General features: G+C 44.8%; 2 protein-coding genes across 2 annotated transcripts in view; both read left to right on the top strand.

The window, feature by feature from the left end:
- The window catches only part of PRPSAP1 (phosphoribosyl pyrophosphate synthetase associated protein 1), a 39,710-nt gene extending 31,112 nt beyond the window's left edge, over nt 1-8,598 (top strand). Inside the window, exons 8-10 of the mRNA XM_019542653.1 lie at nt 6,844-6,914; nt 7,707-7,853; nt 8,350-8,598. Coding sequence (XP_019398198.1) covers nt 6,844-6,914; nt 7,707-7,853; nt 8,350-8,508 — 377 coding nt within the window. The 3' untranslated portion in view covers nt 8,509-8,598. The remainder of the gene's footprint in view (nt 1-6,843; nt 6,915-7,706; nt 7,854-8,349) is intronic.
- A 4,925-nt stretch (nt 8,599-13,523) lies between these two features.
- Nucleotides 13,524-18,419, top strand: part of QRICH2 (glutamine rich 2) — a 59,384-nt gene continuing 54,488 nt past the window's right edge. The window contains exon 1 of the mRNA XM_019542651.1: nt 13,524-16,285. The gene's annotated coding sequence lies outside the window, so the exon portion shown is untranslated. The remainder of the gene's footprint in view (nt 16,286-18,419) is intronic.

Below are 18,419 nucleotides of genomic sequence, written 5' to 3'. Positions count from 1 at the left end.
AGAGTAAAACGGGAGCATGGCATGTTGCTGCTTGCAGCTGAACTGTCAAGCAAATTAATTGAGTGTGATACATGTGTCTGAAGAGGTGAGCAGTAGTTAGTTATAGATGGTTCACTGTTGTCAGGTTTAAGGGTGATTGTGTAATCAAAAATGTGTGTTCCTTTCTTGCCCTTGGTGCAGTGCATAGAGATAGTGTCCAAACTAGCTGATAAGTGCACAATCCTGGAGACAAGGTGGATGCAAAAGGGAATCATCATCGTCACAAATGCCACTTGTCTTGGTTTCTGACAGTAAATTTTGTTCTCTAATTCGGTCTCCTCTGTTCCCATGAAACTGAATCTGGCATCACTGCATTGGTCTGTTTCCTTCTTACCCACATATGAGAGCAGTGTGTGCCCCCTTTATGTAGGTACAGCATGCAGATCCTGCATCAAGGCTTAATTGGTGACTGTGGAATTTTCAAAGTGATTTAAAATTTATAAAATGACTTCCAGGAATCTGGGTTTTCTGTTTCCCATAGAAAAAAGAGAAAAAACTGTGGATTTTCCCTTTTACCTGAGAAGAACTTGGATTTCTCATTTCAACAGAGAAACAAGTAGACTTTGCTATTTTGCAAAAAGCTGTCTGCAGGCAGGCAGCAGAGTTGCAGCCTGCAAGGGGATGTGGGGAGCGGCAGGAGGGTGGTCAGCAGAGACGACCCAAGCAGGGTGCAGGGCCTGGGGCAAATCAGCCTGTGTGGGGCCCTGCCCCTGAATGCAAGGAAGCCGGCAGCAGAGGAGAGGGAGAGGTGGCAAGCAGACAGACGTGAAGCTGGCAGCAGTGAAGAGCCACCTCACGGGTCCACCTGGCTCTGCGGGACCCCCCCAAAGTGCGGGGCAGTAGCCGGGGCTGGGACACTGCTGCAGGGGGCAGGGGGCTGTGGCCCCATAGCCCTGGCAGCTGAGGGCCTGCTCTGGCAGGATTGAGGAAGACAGGAGGCTGGGGGTGGGGAGTGAGGGGCACCAGCAGGGCCAGGGGGCTCTGGGGTGGGGGGGAGTGAGAGCCACCAGCAGGGCCAGGGGGCTTTGGGAGTGGAGTAAGAGCCTTGGACCCATGTCCTGGTGAGCCAAGGGGGCAGGGGGAGCTCTGATTTTTTCCATGATAAAAGCAAAAAACAAAATCAAAAACCAAAATTTATAGGTACTTATCATTTATTTTACTATAGTGACTGAGGCACTGGTAGGCTTCCAAATTGCTTTAAAATTGTAAATATATCAATAAAACTTTGTGTTCAGTTGATACCTGTATATATAATGGTGTTTCATTTTAACCTCAGATTTTGGGGTTTTTATCAGATAATTTGCCATTTATTTATTTATTTATTTATTTATCTATCTCTCAGGGAAAACCAGGATCCCTGGTGATTTCCTGTCTGGCAATACATGTGCAAGTGGGCTCATGTTCTTCACCTGCATTGCTTTGGGTGCTCTTTAAAAGCCTACACAGAGATTCTAGTCCATTCTAGCTGTGGTATCAGAGTGGGGGGGAACATATTTTCAGGCTTTGCTAATCCAGACACGATCTAATTCAGCAACTGTCACCTTCCTCTTTATTTATTCCTCCTGGTATCTTGACAATTAATGACATTCCAGTCCTCAATACCTGAAACACAAATGTAAAACTTTTGCATAAACTTGGCTGCAGTTGATTGACAAGGGGAGATTAGGATGAAGTCAGGGATGATCCTTGCCAGTAGCATTTTGCTGTCATTTTACTGATTCCGTCTCTAGTCCTTGAGTTTTAATCTCTAGTGGGTTTTGAGCGAGTGCTGAGTTCTGTTATCCAGGCTGCAAGATACCAAAGAAACAGCTGGTGGCAGAAAAGTCCATGAGCTCTGTCTCTTTTTAGTAAATGCTGCCTGTGTTGAGATGCCTGCCATACATCTGTTTTTAATAAGCTAAAATTAGACATTTGGAGTTAACAAAAATAATATGAGGTCCTATGTTTATCCTCACTGTAGCTCTTTCTGGTCAGATTAGCTCAGCATGCAACGAAAGAGGCATTTTTCTAAATGTCAGTTCAGCAAAACCCTGGAGGTCTAAACGGGGCTGGATTCTTTCTGCCTTTGGCTCTGTCATCATAATATGCCCTCTGGGCATGGGACCTTGCTGCTAGTTTTGGTAACGGAAGCCTAATAGAATCCAGCTAGGTCTCGCATAGCGTTGTTGGCCGTGCATATTGTTTGTGAAAGAAAGATCGCAGCATGCACTGCTAACGAAGATCTGTGCACTCCTTCAAGCAAGATAGGACAGAGAAAAGCCCTAGGTTGTATGTGAAGGAGATGTTCCAGGTAGAAGCCCTCCTTTAGGGAATTTGGGAAGAGATCAGAAAGTTGAGGCCTTCCTTGGCATGACCTGCTTGCTCTAGACATGATCCACCCTTCCCTTTCCAGTAGGGTGAGGAATTCCTTGTAGACAACTGTAGGATTTCTTTCATGCATGTGACTTCTGAGTGAGCAAAGACTTGTGGACCAGAGATTGATTAATGGTAGAGACCCAAACTGAGATGTGCCGTTATATGGAACATGGGATCCGGGACCCCTGTGGAACTGAAGGTCTAATCCAAGTTTTATAATCGGTGCAATTCTGCATGGGTTTCCTTGTGAGCCAGCCATGGTCCACTCAGCATTGTCCCACAAGCCTTTCCTTAGGGTTATAACTCACAGCATGGCCCACAGTCTGAGCCAGTGATGCATAGGCCATGTATGTATACGGTGGCCAAGTTCTAACTCTACTAATAAAGCTTTAATGGCTCATCTCATTCACCAAGCCAGAAATGCTTGGTGCTTAGGACTTGAAAGCTGTTCTGTATTTGTTTTTGTCCACTCCATGGAGCCTGTATCTTAATGCTTACATCCAGCTTTGGGTTGTGCCTTATCAAAACGTATGTAGATCTGTGCTGGTTTCCTCTGTCTTGATAAGGTGCCATCACATGTTGAAATTTGTTCGTGCAGTTTTCAAGCTTGCTGCCAGTTGCAGGTCAGCAACATGCCAGTTTCACCCAGAATCAAACAGGCTGTCATAAGGAATGTGGCTGAAATTAAATGACTTTGCACTTGATGCATTGCTCCTCGTTTGTGCTTTGGGTATGGCATAAGCAAGTTATCTCTACTTCCCCTCTGGACGTAATTACTACTCCTTGGATTTGCTTTCTGAAGATCTTGTAAATGCAGCATTGTTTTTCTTGGTGAATACCACTTTTTAACACATATGAACTGTCGTAACTATTGGCTTTGTATAAAGGCACCTGGATATCCCTTAAAGCATGCAGGCCATTTACTGAGACCGCTAGTCTGAAAGCTTGTGAAATGCCATATCCTCTTTGCATATCACGTTGCTTTTAACAGTGTGCGTGCCAGTGCATGCCAGTGGTGCTCAGCCTTTGGGCCCAATGGGCCAGATGAATGGCACAGGGCCAGTTGAGGCCCTGGGGCCCAGCACTGCCCCCTCTCTGACCCATGTGCTGGGATTGAGTCCTGGGGGCTAGCATTAGTCCCTCCTGCCCCCCATGCACTGAGATTGGGATTCTGAGGCCAAGAACTGCTCCCTTCCACCCTCTGCATGCTGGGATTGGGGTCTGGCACTACCCTTGTCTGGCCCTGCATGCTGGGATTGGACGCCCCATCCATTGTGCAGGGTCCGGGGCTCTTTGTGGGTCCAGAAATTTTAAAAGCCTACACAAAGAGATGCCTGGTCCGTTCTAGCTGTGGTGGACCAGCAGTGCCCTGGTCCAAGTTCTGGACCTGGGGTGAGTCCCACGGGCTGGATCTGACCCACAGGCCACGGGTTGAGCACCCCGGTGTACACAGCACTCAAATCAAGGGAACAATGATTAGGGCTTTTTACTCCTCCATTGTGTATAAGTAGGATTGTTAAGACTATTTTAAAGGATATAGGCAAACTCAAAGTGGAACGTAGCCATTTTTATGAAATGAGCTTTAAAAAAAAATGCCACAGGCTGCTGTCCCGATTCTGCAGAAGCAGTTGCAGTCCAGTTCACTGGAGTCAATCTGGGGTTTCCATCAATCATGTTTAAATCCACCGTACTTGGTTTATATGTAGTCAAAAGAGATAAAGAGGTTTTGTACCTGGAAGAAAAAACGCTCATGACTTCAAGCAGTGTTTTTTTCAAGCCACCACATCCTTGCGCTCCTGCAAACATCAATACAGTTGAAGTTTGGGAGGTGGGATGGGGTGGGGGGTGGCCACTGTGATTACGACCTGTTTTACCTCGCACTGCAGCAGTCTGAGTTCTTTTGAGGTTTGATGCGGTTGTATGGATGGATATTGGCTTGTATTTTTTTTTCTTTTCTTTACAGAGATAAGGGATCAAGAAAAAGGGAGAGCAGCTCTTTAGGATTCGGGTAGGTCTCCGTGCTGCCTACCCTATTTAGAAAAGCTAGAATACTACATTTATATGTAGAGGAAGGACACAAATTGCTGCTGATTTGGGTAACTGGCATTTTAAAATCTGGGCATAGTAAGAAATACTAAGTTTCCATAAGTTTCCATTATGGAATGCAAAAGCATAAGCTGCAGGCGAAGTTATGGATTTGCCAAGTTAAACAGTGCTGAATTTCAACTCTCCAGATTTATTATTCACGAAACTAGATAATGATTAAACTCCTCGTAGGAAGGAATGAGCGCTTGCATATCCAAAGGATTACTCTGATTCCTCTTCCATCCTTAACAATCATCCCCAGATGAGCAGGGTTTTTGTGCACAGCAGATAGGCCAGGGACAATTCCATTCTGAATTAGGGTGAATGGATTTTTAACCAGCTGATAGTGCTTGCAATTGAAATACTTAGCCTGCTTATTTCTTAGGAAGTTTAATCCTAGTTTATTAAAAGCACCTTCTCTAGTCTTCCCCTTCGGCATGAGAACTTTGTTTCTCTCTCAGTGTCTCTTTGCTACAGAAAAAATGCCAGAGATTGAGAAATCTCTTGTATTGAGAACCTAAGTGGCTGCATACATGTGGTTTTATACTAAAATTCAGAGCTAAGTAACACATGCTGTTCCAAACAGGATTCTGATAGATTTTTTTTTGAAACTTCATTAGGTTTAAAGGGTAGGTTGTCTTTGGGCTATGGTTCAACAAAGTGCGCTGTCCCAACATAGACCTTTGAAACTGTACTCCTCATTTTTCATACGCTAAAGTCTGATTCACCTGTTCTCCAATAAATTACTGACTGGTGTCAGTCCAAATTACTGAGAAGTTACAGCTATCATTGGAAAAGTATGAGAACGATGTGACAGAAGGGGTTTTCAACAAATTGGATGTATATTTTTAGGACCTGGTAGAGCTAATGATGCCTCCTTCACCTTTAGCCTAAAATCCCCTTTTAATGAGGAAAGGCTTTTACTTTGGTCCTGGTAAATGGCTAAATAATTGGCAAATACTTTTATATTTCTTTGTAAACATGGCGTTTGAAAAAAATTACTACTTATATTTCAAAAATGTGTTTCTCTGAAACTTACTACAAGTTTCAGATTGTAGCAAGTTTAAGCACTTAACAGAGGGGAGAAGAAAAAGTATAGATGGTGTTTTTGTTTTTATTTAAAAAAAAAAATCTTTGAAACCATTTTAAGAAAGCTTTGGCAATGTTAAGAGTTTTTTGTGATGCCCATTGGTGTTGATTTCTTGCCTTATTCAAAATCTTGTCAATGAAATGTATATACCAAACTACTGTATTTCCTCTGTGTTATACACGAGCCCAGAGACTTTTGTACCTGGTGGATTGTTATAAATCGAGATGTTTTTGTATTGTGGGGGAAGAAGTTGCTGAAGGGTGGCCTGTCCTTGGCCAGAATCAAACAATTGCTAGCAACATGCCAGTAATCTGAGTGCTGCAACTCATGTGTTTCTCCTTACACCTAAAGGAGAAACCTAGAACCAGAGAGCCATTCCAAACACATGAATGCTCCATTTTGCTATTGATGCTGACCCCAAGGTAGAGCGTTGTCTGTTGTTTGTAGTTTTGAATGCCACAAATCCCTATGAAAAGGCAGTCCTTTGAAGACTGGCAGGGGGGAAATTGCACTGTCTTACTGAACAGATCTGTCCTTTTATGCATGTGATCACCCTCAAGAGTTTAGAAGCAAATGTCTGTACCACTTTCAAGTTCTGTTTGCTGTGCTGCATTGTAGAATTAAAACTGAAATGGACTGAATTCCTCTTTCCCTGCATCGGTGCTACTTGTGGAAAGCCAATAAATGTATGCCTCTGCATTGAAGTTGGCCAGCCCTGGTATCCTGAGGGTCTTATTGGTCTTTGGGATGCTGACTGGTGATGTGCATGAAGGAAAACTCCAGAGTCTCAGATCCTCGCAGGAGTTCGCAAGGCTAGCAGTTAGATACATCCCTTAAAACAGTTCATGTGGGCAGTGAACACGCCATGCCACCAATTCCTTGGTCCCTTTTTGGAGGAGAAGTGCATGCATAGAGCAGTACCATTGCTTGCATCACACTTAGATCAAAGGCTGCTTTAGCACTGGGGCATCTTGACACACAACTGCTTTTAAGAAAAGAACTCTCTTAAAGCCAGTGGGAGATGCAGGTAATTGATAGCTCTAGAAATTAAGCTCTTAATTTTTGTTAAGATGCTTTGTAGCTGCTCTCTTTTCAACCTCTGGGCTGAAATTAAGTTATGTAAGTTTATATGAAGTGCTAGCGGTTTCTGAGTATATAAAAGCAGCTGACAGGCTTAACTGAACATGTCTGGGCATCTCCTGCAATGCAGTAGATTGGTCTGTGCATGTAGCGACACAGATCTCACTGGGTTGTGTTGTGTTTTGTTTTGTCAGTGATGATGGCCAAAGAAAAACCACCAATAACCGTTGTTGGAGATGTTGGAGGAAGAATCGCCATCATTGTGGTATGAAACTGAAAGAGAGGACTGCAGGATGGGACCATGTGCTCCTAATCCAATTTTTAAAATGTGTATGCTAAAATATAGATGGGAGTCCTGTTCTGGTATAGAAACTGACTGCTACAGTACTGGAAAACTAATGTGCCTGTTCTTTCCAGTTTTCCTACTAAATATCAATGCTCATCCTGCCGTTCAAATGGTTATATGTCCTGGAGAGAGAAACCCTGAACTGTTCCTTGTGAGTTATGCCTACCAATGTTGCATAAACCCAGTATACACAAACAAACCTGTAAAAGTGTAAATGTCTTGCTGCTCTTTTCATTCTCATCCTGCTACAGGATGTTGAAATAAGTGTATTTTTATCTTTTGAGCAGAAGGTTTTGGCAGATGAAGGGACACCATCAAGGCCTTCTCTGTTCTGATTATTGTTTCTGCCCCAAACCTCCTGCGTGACCTTGAACAAGCCAGAGCCTCTCCCTGCCTTACTTTTCATATTTACCTGCAGCAATGTGCTACCTCTCAAGGGTGCTGAGGCTTAGTTCATCATTTCAGGGGCACTTCAGAATTGCACTGATGAGCAGCAGAAACATGCCTGCAAATAAATATAATGACATTGATTAGTAAAGGCTTTGTTTTTGGCTTGGATGGGTTTTTTTAATCTGCACCAGTGGCTGAGATGTAACTACTGTAGCTTTTGAAAATAAATGTGGATTCTACAGCTGTAGGAATGGGGAGAACCAAATCTTACTCTTACTGTGACATGTAGCAGCTTTCTGATCCTGATGTCTTTTCCCTCAGGATGACATTATCGATGATGTGGAAAGCTTTGTAGCTGCTGCAGAGATCCTGAAAGAGCGAGGCGCTTATAAAATTTTTGTGATGGCCACTCATGGGCTCTTGTCTGCAGATGCTCCCCGTCTGATTGAAGAATCCTCTATTGATGAGGTATGGTCCCCTGTCTTGTGTGTAGGCTAGTTAAAAAATGCCAGGCCAAGAAATGCATTGGCTTTTGGCTTCCAAGAAGCAGCATTCCAGGGTCACCCCTACAAAACAGCTTGCATTTCACTCTTACCTGGTAGAACTTGTACAGAAGTAGGAGCACATGCTTAAAAATCCCTGTTCCTCACTGGGATTCATTTGAGGACAGATTTTTGACGCTTTGGGTTAAGCCTAACCTCCCTCTGGCTTCAAGTGTATTAGCTGAGGCTATTGATTACTTTTCCACGAGTGATTACAATTCACCTGACATCCTTGTGCTGATGAGGACAACCAAACTGATATTTGTCAGTTGGTGGGAAGGCCAAAGAGCCCAGGTATGGAGCACATGCCTTTAACCATAAATGAGGCTTCCAGTGTAGGTATCAGAAATGACTTGTTTTTCACTATGTACCTGGATACGTTGATCATGCTGTTAATGTTGGGGTTTTTTGGTAATCTGCAGGTGGTGGTGACCAACACAGTTCCTCACGAAGTGCAGAAGCTGCAGTGTCCCAAGATAAAGACAGTAGATATTAGTTTGATCCTCTCTGAAGCCATCCGCCGAATCCACAATGGGGAGTCTATGGCCTATCTCTTCCGTAACATCACTGTGGATGATTAGATTCTAATGATGTCCCTGTCCTGGGTTTCTTAATGAGAAGGGAGAAGGAAAAGTGCATGAAAAAAATGCCATAAATTTAGAGAGAACACAGCTGTTCTTTTTTTTCTTTGTTTTTTGTTGGGGGGGGATGGGGGAGGAGGGAGGGCCGGCGCTGGGGACAAGAGGGAAGACATTAGGGACAGGAGCCACAAGATTGCATAGTAAAAGTAAAACCGAACAGCACCAATGCCCGTAGCCTTTTCTCCTCACCTATTATTGGGGGAAATTAAACTAGTTATCAGAGCATGAGGAGGCTGTGAATTGAAATACAAGTTGCTAATGTTTGCCTCGCATTCCAAAACGAAAATGAGGGGGACATTTGGAAGTCTTCTTGCTACATGTTAACTGGTAGGAGTCTTGATTTTGACTCCTAGTCTCTATGAATTGAGTGATAGAGTTCAGAAGGGAATACTTCATTTAAGCTGCTTGGATGAGTAAGTAGCTGTCTGCATGGCTGATGTGCTAAACGTCCATCTGCCAACTGATAGCCTCATTTCTACCTTACAGATTTATTTTTATGAAATGAGTTGCTGTAAGTATGTTCAGCAGTAGCAGCCTAGAATGACCTGCTGGCAGTAATTGGACTTGTAGGAGTATGTCCAATCTGTCTTTCTCAGCAAGGCAGTGGGTACAGTTACAAAGCACAGCAGCCTTTCGTCCCTTGAGCCTTGAGTTTTTACCATGCCTCCATGGCAAATAATGTGAGTCTGGTTCCTACTGAAACACTTACCTGAAAGCAAAATCAGGCACTAGTTCTGATGTGGCCATTGGCTCAGAGATTGCCTACAACTAAAATATCATGGTAGTATGGGCCTGAGCAGGGGAAACTCAGCACAGTGTCTGCCTCAAATTACAGCAGTACTTTCCAAAACACTAACTCTCAACCTGCAGTACAAAGCTAGGATTTTTAAAAAATGTATGTTTGGCTCGTTCTAGACCCCTTTGCCCTATAGACAGCTGTCATCTCTGGACCAGGTGGCTTGCTATGGTAAATGTATTCACTTGGCAGCCTTGTTGATCAAAGGATGACACAGCTGCTTTAAAGCTATTTTCAGAAACCTGCTAAATGTCTTCTGCCCCTGGAGACCCTAGGCCTGGTTGCTCGCTCCTTTCTCATGTAATACTCACCCTTGGCTTTTAATGGAAAAGAAGAGCAGGTGGCTTTGAAAAGGAATGCAGGGTTTCACTGTGTTGTGATTCGAGTTTTTCTGGTCTCTCATAAGACCCAAGGGTATATTCCAAAATAATCTGCTTTTTGACAGGGCCAGGTCAGTGTGCACTCCAGTAAGACCTGTAATGTTTTCTGATTTGCTGCATGATCAACAAAGCATTGGGGGGGGCTGTTGCTTGGGAGAGAACAGGGCAGAGTCATTTTGCTGTCTCTAGCGAGAGTTTTGTTTATAGTATTACTCATCTGTCAACTTGTACCTACATACGTCACCCGCAAACGTTAACAAACACATCCTGAGGGTGTTAAAGAGCAAATGCTAGCACCGAGCGCACAAAGAGCCTTGAGATGGTTAAACAAACAAAGGATCTTTTTCAGCAGAGTAAAAGTTCATTCATAGAGCTGTCGTCCTAGCCTGAAGCTACTCTGTATGAAACCACAGAACTGAATGCAGGTAGATGGCCTTCACTCCTGGTATCCAGCTGTTGAGCAAAACCTCCAAACCAAATCTCAGGCGATATCCAGGACTCTGCTTAATGTAGTGACTATGGAGGATTTTACCATGTTTACTAAGCACTGGAAAAAGTTACAGCTGTGCTCTGCTATCATGATCACATGCTTGGCTCCTCAAGGCTGCTACCAAGTGTATTTTAACATGGTACTGTATTTTAAGTATTACTGAAGTTTGAGTGTATCCACCTGCATCCCCTTGTTCTTAACTAGCAATAGGCTGCAGCTGCGTAGTAGTTGCAGCCAGTTTTATAAAACTGGCTACATTTTTGCCTCTTCTCCTGTTTAACTAGTTTAGACCAGAACCTACTATAAGCTTGATGATTCATTTCCTGAGTGGGCTACCCTCCTGGCTTCCTAATTTGGCCTCTCTTCAAACCCCACACTGCCTCGCAGGGCAAAATGAATCAGGATGCACACTAGTCATAAATTGTTTGTGTTAGAAAATCCCCCACCATTTTAGCACAGTTGGCAGGCTGTGTTTCTTAGGACCCTGGGCACCAAGGAGAAGGATTACAAGTCAGGATTAAAATGCGTCGGAAGAGCTGAATGAGTGTCTGCTGAACCATCTCTGGCTTGGATCCATGCTGTCATTCCTTGGTTTCATCAGCCTTATACCTAGTGTCTCCCCGCCAACGCACCCTTTCATGGACTCCAGCTCTGAGTGGACTGCTGCTACTGTGACACAGCGTGTATGATGTGCCCACTCTTCTGGTCACTCCAGGGGGATTGGCATCATGCCATTTTAGGAAATGGAGGCATCTCCCACTCAATCGCCTGTGCCTTCTGAGAAAAATATTATCCAGTATGTATAGACTTAGACCTTCTGAATTTGTGGCTTTTGTTAGTTATCAGAATTGGGCTTTCGGGCCTGCTGCGTGAGATTTAAATTCTTACAAGTGGTGCCATTCAGAAGTTTCGGTGTCTCTGCGTGTTACCATTATTTCCATCTCTTTGCTTCTGTTCGCTCTCCCTCAGATGCAATTTTTGTAGTTGAAAACCAAAATGGGGGCTCCATATTAGCTTTTAACTTCTGAAAATTTAGACAGTATCTGGGGGGGAAAACTCAGCTTGACCTGTGCTGTTCTCACTCCAGCAATTCCCTGCCTTTCTCGGTTGTTAACTCATCCGGTTAGAGAAAGATGTTAATGGTCGTACTAGCTATATGATGGCATTAGTTTGTGCTTTTTAAGGGGAAAAGCTCCTTTTTTTTTTCTCCTACTTATGCTTGTTGCTAGATCACTCAGGTTCAAAAACAGTCTTCCTAAGATTTTGACTGCATTTTATTTCCAGGAATTATTTAGCACAGCATGTAAAATATCTGCATTTATTTTCCCACTTCTATGGCTTTTTTTTTCCCCTTTAGGATAATATAGAACTGCCAAACTCCTTTTTTTTTTTTTTTTTTTTTTAATGCATTTAGCATCAACCTTCTGAAACAAAAATTTCTGTTTCTTCAACTGTGGACATAGAGAGAGTAAAGACCCTTAACACTCTCAATACCTCAAAAAAAGAAAAACAACAAAAAACCCAACTGTAAGTGCTTCTTCTGCAGTGCTGCATGGTGTCTCATCTCCCTGAATACAGACTTTCAACATTTACTGCGTCTTGATGGCTTAAAAACTCCTGCTTTCTGCACACGACTCCAATCTCCTTTAGAATAGCAGTTTGATTATCTCTGTTCAGGAGATGAATCTTTCCAAGTTCAGTCTCTCTAAGCACAGACCACGTTAAGCTGCTTTAAAACTATACTTTAAAATGTAATTGGTGTGGGCTCTACTGAAGTGGGTGAAGGATACATGGAAAAATTATATATAAGCCCCATGGCACCTTTTCCATGTCATGTTTATGCATTTTCCTGTCCAGAGCAGAGCAAGGACAGCTGTATGGCTGGCATAAGTGTATAGAGTTCATAAAAATCTTACTTGATCTCGATGATGCTCTTAACTAATTTCTGTGGGGAAAAGTGACAGGAGCGCTTACGGGTGTGTCTGTTAGACTCTGTAGAGAAACTCCAACTGTGGATGCAAATAAACTCAGTTCTCAGTCAAATGTGCCTCAAAACTTTATTGCAGCCAGCACGTAGCCACGCAGCTTGCTCAGAAAACCGTGTTGGTGGGGGGGTGCACATCAATGTGTGTGCGCACTTTGCATGTTTCATAGTTCTTTAGCCCTTTGACTTAAGAAGCTTAAAACTACGAGAGAGCTTGGGTCCTTCTGACATCTAAATGCCATCAATGGGGCCGCTGCTTCGGTGGGCAAAGTGGGGAGTAATGTGGGAATTGTTCAAAGCTAAACACACTCAAAGGCAGGAAGATCATGAAGTGTACCCTTTCCTGCATCTGCTGGTCTCTGCTGTCTAATCCTCTACAGGGTTAAAGTTCAACTGACATTCTTTCTTTGGGGTAAGATGGAAAGTATCTTCTGTCGCATTTTTTATTTTTATTTTTTTTGCCTTTACAAAGGTGATTGTCCTGGCCTTTTTTCCAGCTGTTGCATGCATTAAGAGTCCTCTATGCTGGCAGGTGGAGTACCTATCTGACTGACTGAATTTATATCACCATCATGTCATGTCTTTGATCAAGAGCATGCCAGGTGTCCTGCCTGAGGTTGTACTGTGAGAAACACTGCACGAGGAATCAAACTGCTTGTTTTTTCGTTTGGATTTTTTTATGCTGGATGAGCTGCCCAAGATTACAAGTGACCCCTGCTGCAGGATGAGAGAAGTTGGTGAAGTTTCAGGGTTGGTTTCTCCTTGTCTCTGACTTAAAATGTGCTAATTTTTATTGCTAGATATCATATGACTCAACCAAGCTTGTTATATACAGGCTGTGTTCTGCACCCTTCCTCCAAGTTCATTTAAGTGAGTAGTCCTGTTGGCTCAAACAGGCATTGTATAGGTCCACACAAAATTAGTCACCCCAGGGGCCAAACCCTTCTAAACTCGTAATGCAGCAGTTAAGCAGTTCAAAGGGCATCACTCGCCATGGGTCTTTCCTCTGCCTGCAGATCTGCTGGAAAGAAGTGTGACTCTGAGTAATTTCCATAACAGCATATGGGGAAAATAACTCAATAGGGCTCCTGCAGATGGTTTATCTTGTGGTCACCTCTGCAGAGGCCTCCCTGCTGCAGGGCTCCAGATTGTGCTGACGCAGCATGAGACTGGCTTTGGCGTTATTAGAGCACCTGTGTTAGCCTTAAGCCTATTCAGGTTTAAAGGGGGTGGTAGGGAATTGCTGCTTTCTCTCAGACAAGACTTGGCTGCTGATTTTTTTTGTTTTGTTTTGTTTTGTTTTTTCCTACTGATGATCCCCCTTGACCTTCTAGTTCAGTGACTAAGCAAAGAACCAGACACAGGGAACAGAGGCAGCCTCCTTCTAAACTGTTCCCAATATAAAAGGGGTTTTGTTTAAATGAGCCCGTTGGCAGAGGTGAGTTGTGACGGGTCTTCCATACCCGCACACTCTGCACGCAGAAGTGGTGACCCTGAGGATGAGGGAGGAAATACCAGCTGCTTTTAAGTTGTCAAAGATACACTAGTAACGTCCAGATCTGGGAGAAGGGGGATTGCAAGGGAGCGTTTGGCCCAGGGTGCGCTTAGGATCTCTGAGCATCTGTTTTGGCTAAAGCTTATAAAGGTGATGTTGACACTCGGCTTTGTAATCAAGTTGATAAGCTCTTGAATGGGGGCACTTAAAGGTTGCCAGACAGATAGGCCGGGAGTCAAGGGCCTCCTGGTTTCAGTGGGTGTACATGATGTGGCAAAGAGGGTGTGCTCCCTGTTCTAAAGTACCTACCATTTTGATTGTGCAACAGGTGTGCAAAATACCGTATCATCTTGCATATGACACTCGCCCTTTCCCACAAATTACCTGCTGGAAATCGAAGTGTGTGTTGTTTGTGAGAAACATGGTAAGGGCAGTTTCTGCTAGACCAGCCAAAAGCAAAAGGAAGAGCTGCATGAGACTTGCAGGACGCAGAACAGTGGGAAGGTTTAGCTCCCTGGCTACTGTTGCTTGGTTGCTTGCTGCAAGGATAGAATTTTTTTTCTTCTTTCTGCCTTTTCAAAAAGCAAGGTGGGTTATCTTATTCCAGGGCATGTAGTATGTGAGAAAACAGGGTGAATGGCAGTGACTGGGCCTGCTTTTACCTAGTCCTGTGTGCCCACAAAAAAGCTCCTTGCCTGCCTAACCACCCCATGGCAGTTGGCCACTACTGAGTTTACAGGGCAATATATGGCTGAGTGCATTGTACTAGGCAGTGAGAAACATTAAGGCTTAGTATGACTTGGCACAAACCTGCACGTCATCTCCTGATTAGTGATCATTGCGGTAGAAGGGAAACTCAAGCCGCTCGCATGTTTTGAGTGATCGTTCCAAGCTTTTGGTTTCTAGCCCACGGCATTTCATGATGGCTAGAAAGCGCTTTTTACAGAATTAGGCCTAGAAAGCTTCAGGTGGAAAGTTAGAAACAGGACTGTATCATGTATCGTGGATGATCTATCACGTCTCTCTGCCTAGGAACGTGTGCCTGTGGTAGAAACTTTCTCTAAATGAACCCCTGACCTACCACCGTTGTTGGGGAGGTTTTGAAGTGGTGATTTGGAGGGTTTCTTTAGTTAATAATTGCCTGTGAACACAGGACAAGACTCAGTAACCTAGGAGGCTCTTCCAGCCCTGTATTCTTACAGGTCGGTGGTGTAGTCCCTGCCCCAAAGCATTTTATTGTTCACTCTTGCAAAGCAGTTTTAAAGGAAGGAGCCTTTGCTGGCTTCAGGTCCTGGACTAGAACTGGAATGACCTGGGTATTCTGTTCTCGGCTCTCGCACCCTTCGGCTAATGGTTTTCGTCTCTTTGTGCCTGTGTTTCTCCTCGGTAAGATATCCTCGGTAAGATATCTCCTGATGTGCGATTGTTGCAAGGACCAATTCACGAATGCTTGTGAGGTGCTTGGATACCACAGGCATATTGGATTAAGGATTCTCCCGTGGGCGAGAGGAACAGAAGCTTTAAAATTCGGATGAGAAATTTGAACCTGGCAGTAGTTTGGCCCTGACTTACTATGAACATGCCAATATTGTGTAACACCTGTCCATCTCATACTCCTGGGGGCCCTGGATGAAGGCTTTCAGTTGAGGCACTCTTTTGAGCACCAGGTATGGGTTCCCTACATATCCTTCCTTGAGGAAGAGAGGTTAGTTTCCCTCTGTTTTTCCAGCGGTCTTTCTCTGCCGTTGGTGACATGCCTACAAGACAGCACTCTGAAGCCACAGAACCATAGGTATCCTTTTGGGCCACTCGGTCTAATGGGAGGAATACAAGAGCGTGACTTCTGGGAAACTCCATCCAAAGGGAAGAGCTTTCCCTATGCAGAGGTACAGGCCATCATGGGAGTTTGAGATGGATGCTCTTCTCTATTTTGTGGACTGTGCTGACATCTGCTGGATGCTGATGAATGTGAGGACCTTGTAAACTGAGCCATGCGACTCCCTGAAAGTGATGATCTCTTAGCCCGCAGGGCCTTGAAACATGATGGAGAAGGGCTCTGAACCAGGAAGCAAGGCTTATAAGAAACTCTCCTGTAGAACAGGAACATGGCTACCCCTAGCAGAGTCAAACTTTTGGGCTTGCTGCCATTTTCTAGTGCTCCATTTAAGCAACATTGGCATCCATGCGTCTTTCATTGAAACAAGAAGACTGCAGCCAGAAACCCTCTCCTAGAGATATTTGTGGGCCCTGCTCTGTTCATCTGTATGTGCATGGGGGTAACTGTTCCCTCACTCCTGTGTGTAGGAATGGTAAAAACATTCCCGTCTCTTTCCCGCGGCCCCCTGTAGCTTCAGCCATGCTGCTTAATGGTAGCCCCATGGGGAGATGTGGGAGACCACATCAGGATTAAAATGCTGAATGGGATTGTAGCCAGAAAAAGAGTTGGAATGTCTCCGATTCCCATCACATCATCGGTTGCATCATTTCCACCGTCTGTGACCACAAAGAAACTGAACTAAAGCATCTCGCCTTGTTTACGAAGAATTTGAGCCAAAGCTCATGGAAGTCGGAGGTAAAATTTTAATCAAATTTGGAGGCTTTGGATCAGAAATATTTCAATTTGGGAAAAGCTAGTGGGCTGGGGTAAAACAAGTTTAACGCAAGAAGCGGAGTACTGCTGCTGTCTGGGGGGATGGGGGTGCTATTTTAAAAGGGGAAAGCAAATTAAGGATGATACCAATAAAGCATAGACAGTAACAGTCATTGGAGAATTTATGGCTTAGCTCATCTAAGTAATGGCATTAACTAATGGTTAGAAGAGTAACGGTGTTGACCCCACTGGCCTGGCCAAGTTCCAATTCAGGAAAGTAAAGTCTGCTTTCCAAAATTTGCTATTTCAAATGGACATGCTTCCATTATGATCAGAGGTCTAGGAAGTGTGACCTCTGAGGGCACACTGAAAGAGTTGGGTTTTGTTTAGTCTAGAGAAGAGGAGATTAAGAGGAAATGTGATAATAGTCTTCAAATAGGTAAAAGGTTACTGTAAAAGAGGAGGTTAAAGTATTCTCCATGTCCACTGGGTGAGAAGTAATGGGCTTAAATTGCAGCACAGGAGATTTAGATTAGACGTTAGGAAAAACTTTCCAGCCATATGTAAGTAAGTATTGGAACAGATTACTGAGGGTGGTTGTCATTGGACAGGTTTAAGAAGAGGTTAAACTAACCGCTGTCAGGGATGGTTTGGGTAGAGTTGATCCTGCCTTGGGGCCTGGGGATGAGCTAGATGACCTCTCAAGACCCCTTCCCTCTTTATTTTCTGTGGTTTGCTGCTTATCTAATGCTGCTGTTTCACGCTACAGAGGTGCAGCAGGGGGAGATGTTTGGGGACAAATCACACCAGTTTAAAAGAGGAGTACAGACTGGGCAGGATGCCTTGAGCCCAGTACGTGTGTCCTAAGGAGAAACTGCAAGCCCTTGGTTATCGTCACATGATGTACAGTTTGGATTGTGAAGCTTCTTCCCAGGAGATCTGGTTACAGCCAAGAGCTCTGCAGGATTAAGCAAGGACTGGGTGTTTTTGGCAAAAAACAGCATATTCCTTTTTAAAAAAAAAATTCCCTTGAATGTTGGTGTATTAACCAGCCTCTGGATCCTGAGGCTGGCAGGGGACTTCCCTAGGGGGAGGTGAGAGCAAAGCTTCCTACTGCTTCCTGTGCAGTTTGCTAGTAGTGGCCCCAGTGAGTGGCAGCGTATTGGACTGGGGGAAGGCTGGCCTGATCTGCTCTGGCAGGTCCTGTTTGTAAATGAGGATTTAAGTTGGTGGATCTGTATTTACAGCAGGTCTCAATGATGTGCCTGAGGGAAACATGCAGGTCACTGCAGGCCTGTGCCTTCACCTTTGCTAAAGATGGATGCTGAGTTTGGAGGCAAACTCCTCTCCCCCTTTTCCTTTTGTTACAAGGGGCAAGGAAGGATGATCAGATGATGATGGCAGCTGCTGAGAAGCAGAGCCCTGGGTTTTCCCTCCCAACTCTAACCTTAGGAAAGCCTCTTCACTGCCCTGCTCCCTTCCCAATCTCAGGCTTGGTTTCTCCCTCTTGCCTCTGAGCAGACTGCATCTCTTGGGAGCCTTTCCCTGGGTAGGCAGGCTCTCTAGCGAGACCAGACAGGCAGGTAGGAGCTCCTGGTGCCCTGTCTGAAGGCTCCTCGTGGGATTTTCCCCTTTGTTCTCACCACGGCAGAGCCGGGGTCCAGGCGGGAGTGGATTTTCCTAGTGCTGAGGAGAGGGGCTGCCCGCCCGATACCATCGGCCCTTCCCCTAGCTCAGAGGCTGCCCCCTTCCAGGCATTGCGTGCCCCCTTCCAGATGTTGGGTGCCCCCTTCCAGGCATTGCGTGCCCCCTTCCAGATGTTGGGTGGCCCCTTCCAGATGTTGCATACCCCCTTCCAGGCGTTGCATACCTCTTCCGGTGTTGGGTGTCCCCTTCCAGAGGTACCAGCTGCCCGCCTGCCCCCACCACCGGCCGCTTGATATTTTAACCCCTTAAATGCCAATGATTATTATAATGAACATGAAATCGGCCACTACACAGTGCGTCCCCCGCCCCCTCCCCCCAGAGAGGTCGTGTGTACCCCAGGGGTGCCCACCACAGTTCGGGAGCCCCTGCCCTAGTTCTCAGCCCCCCACCCCATAGCCCCGTGCTCCTG

This window comes from Crocodylus porosus, unplaced genomic scaffold (genome assembly GCF_001723895.1).
Source record: "Crocodylus porosus isolate Cpor-Errol unplaced genomic scaffold, CroPor_comp1, whole genome shotgun sequence".
NCBI classification, from domain to species: Eukaryota; Metazoa; Chordata; order Crocodylia; family Crocodylidae; genus Crocodylus; species Crocodylus porosus.
This window is presented reverse-complemented; position numbering and strand designations above follow the sequence as displayed.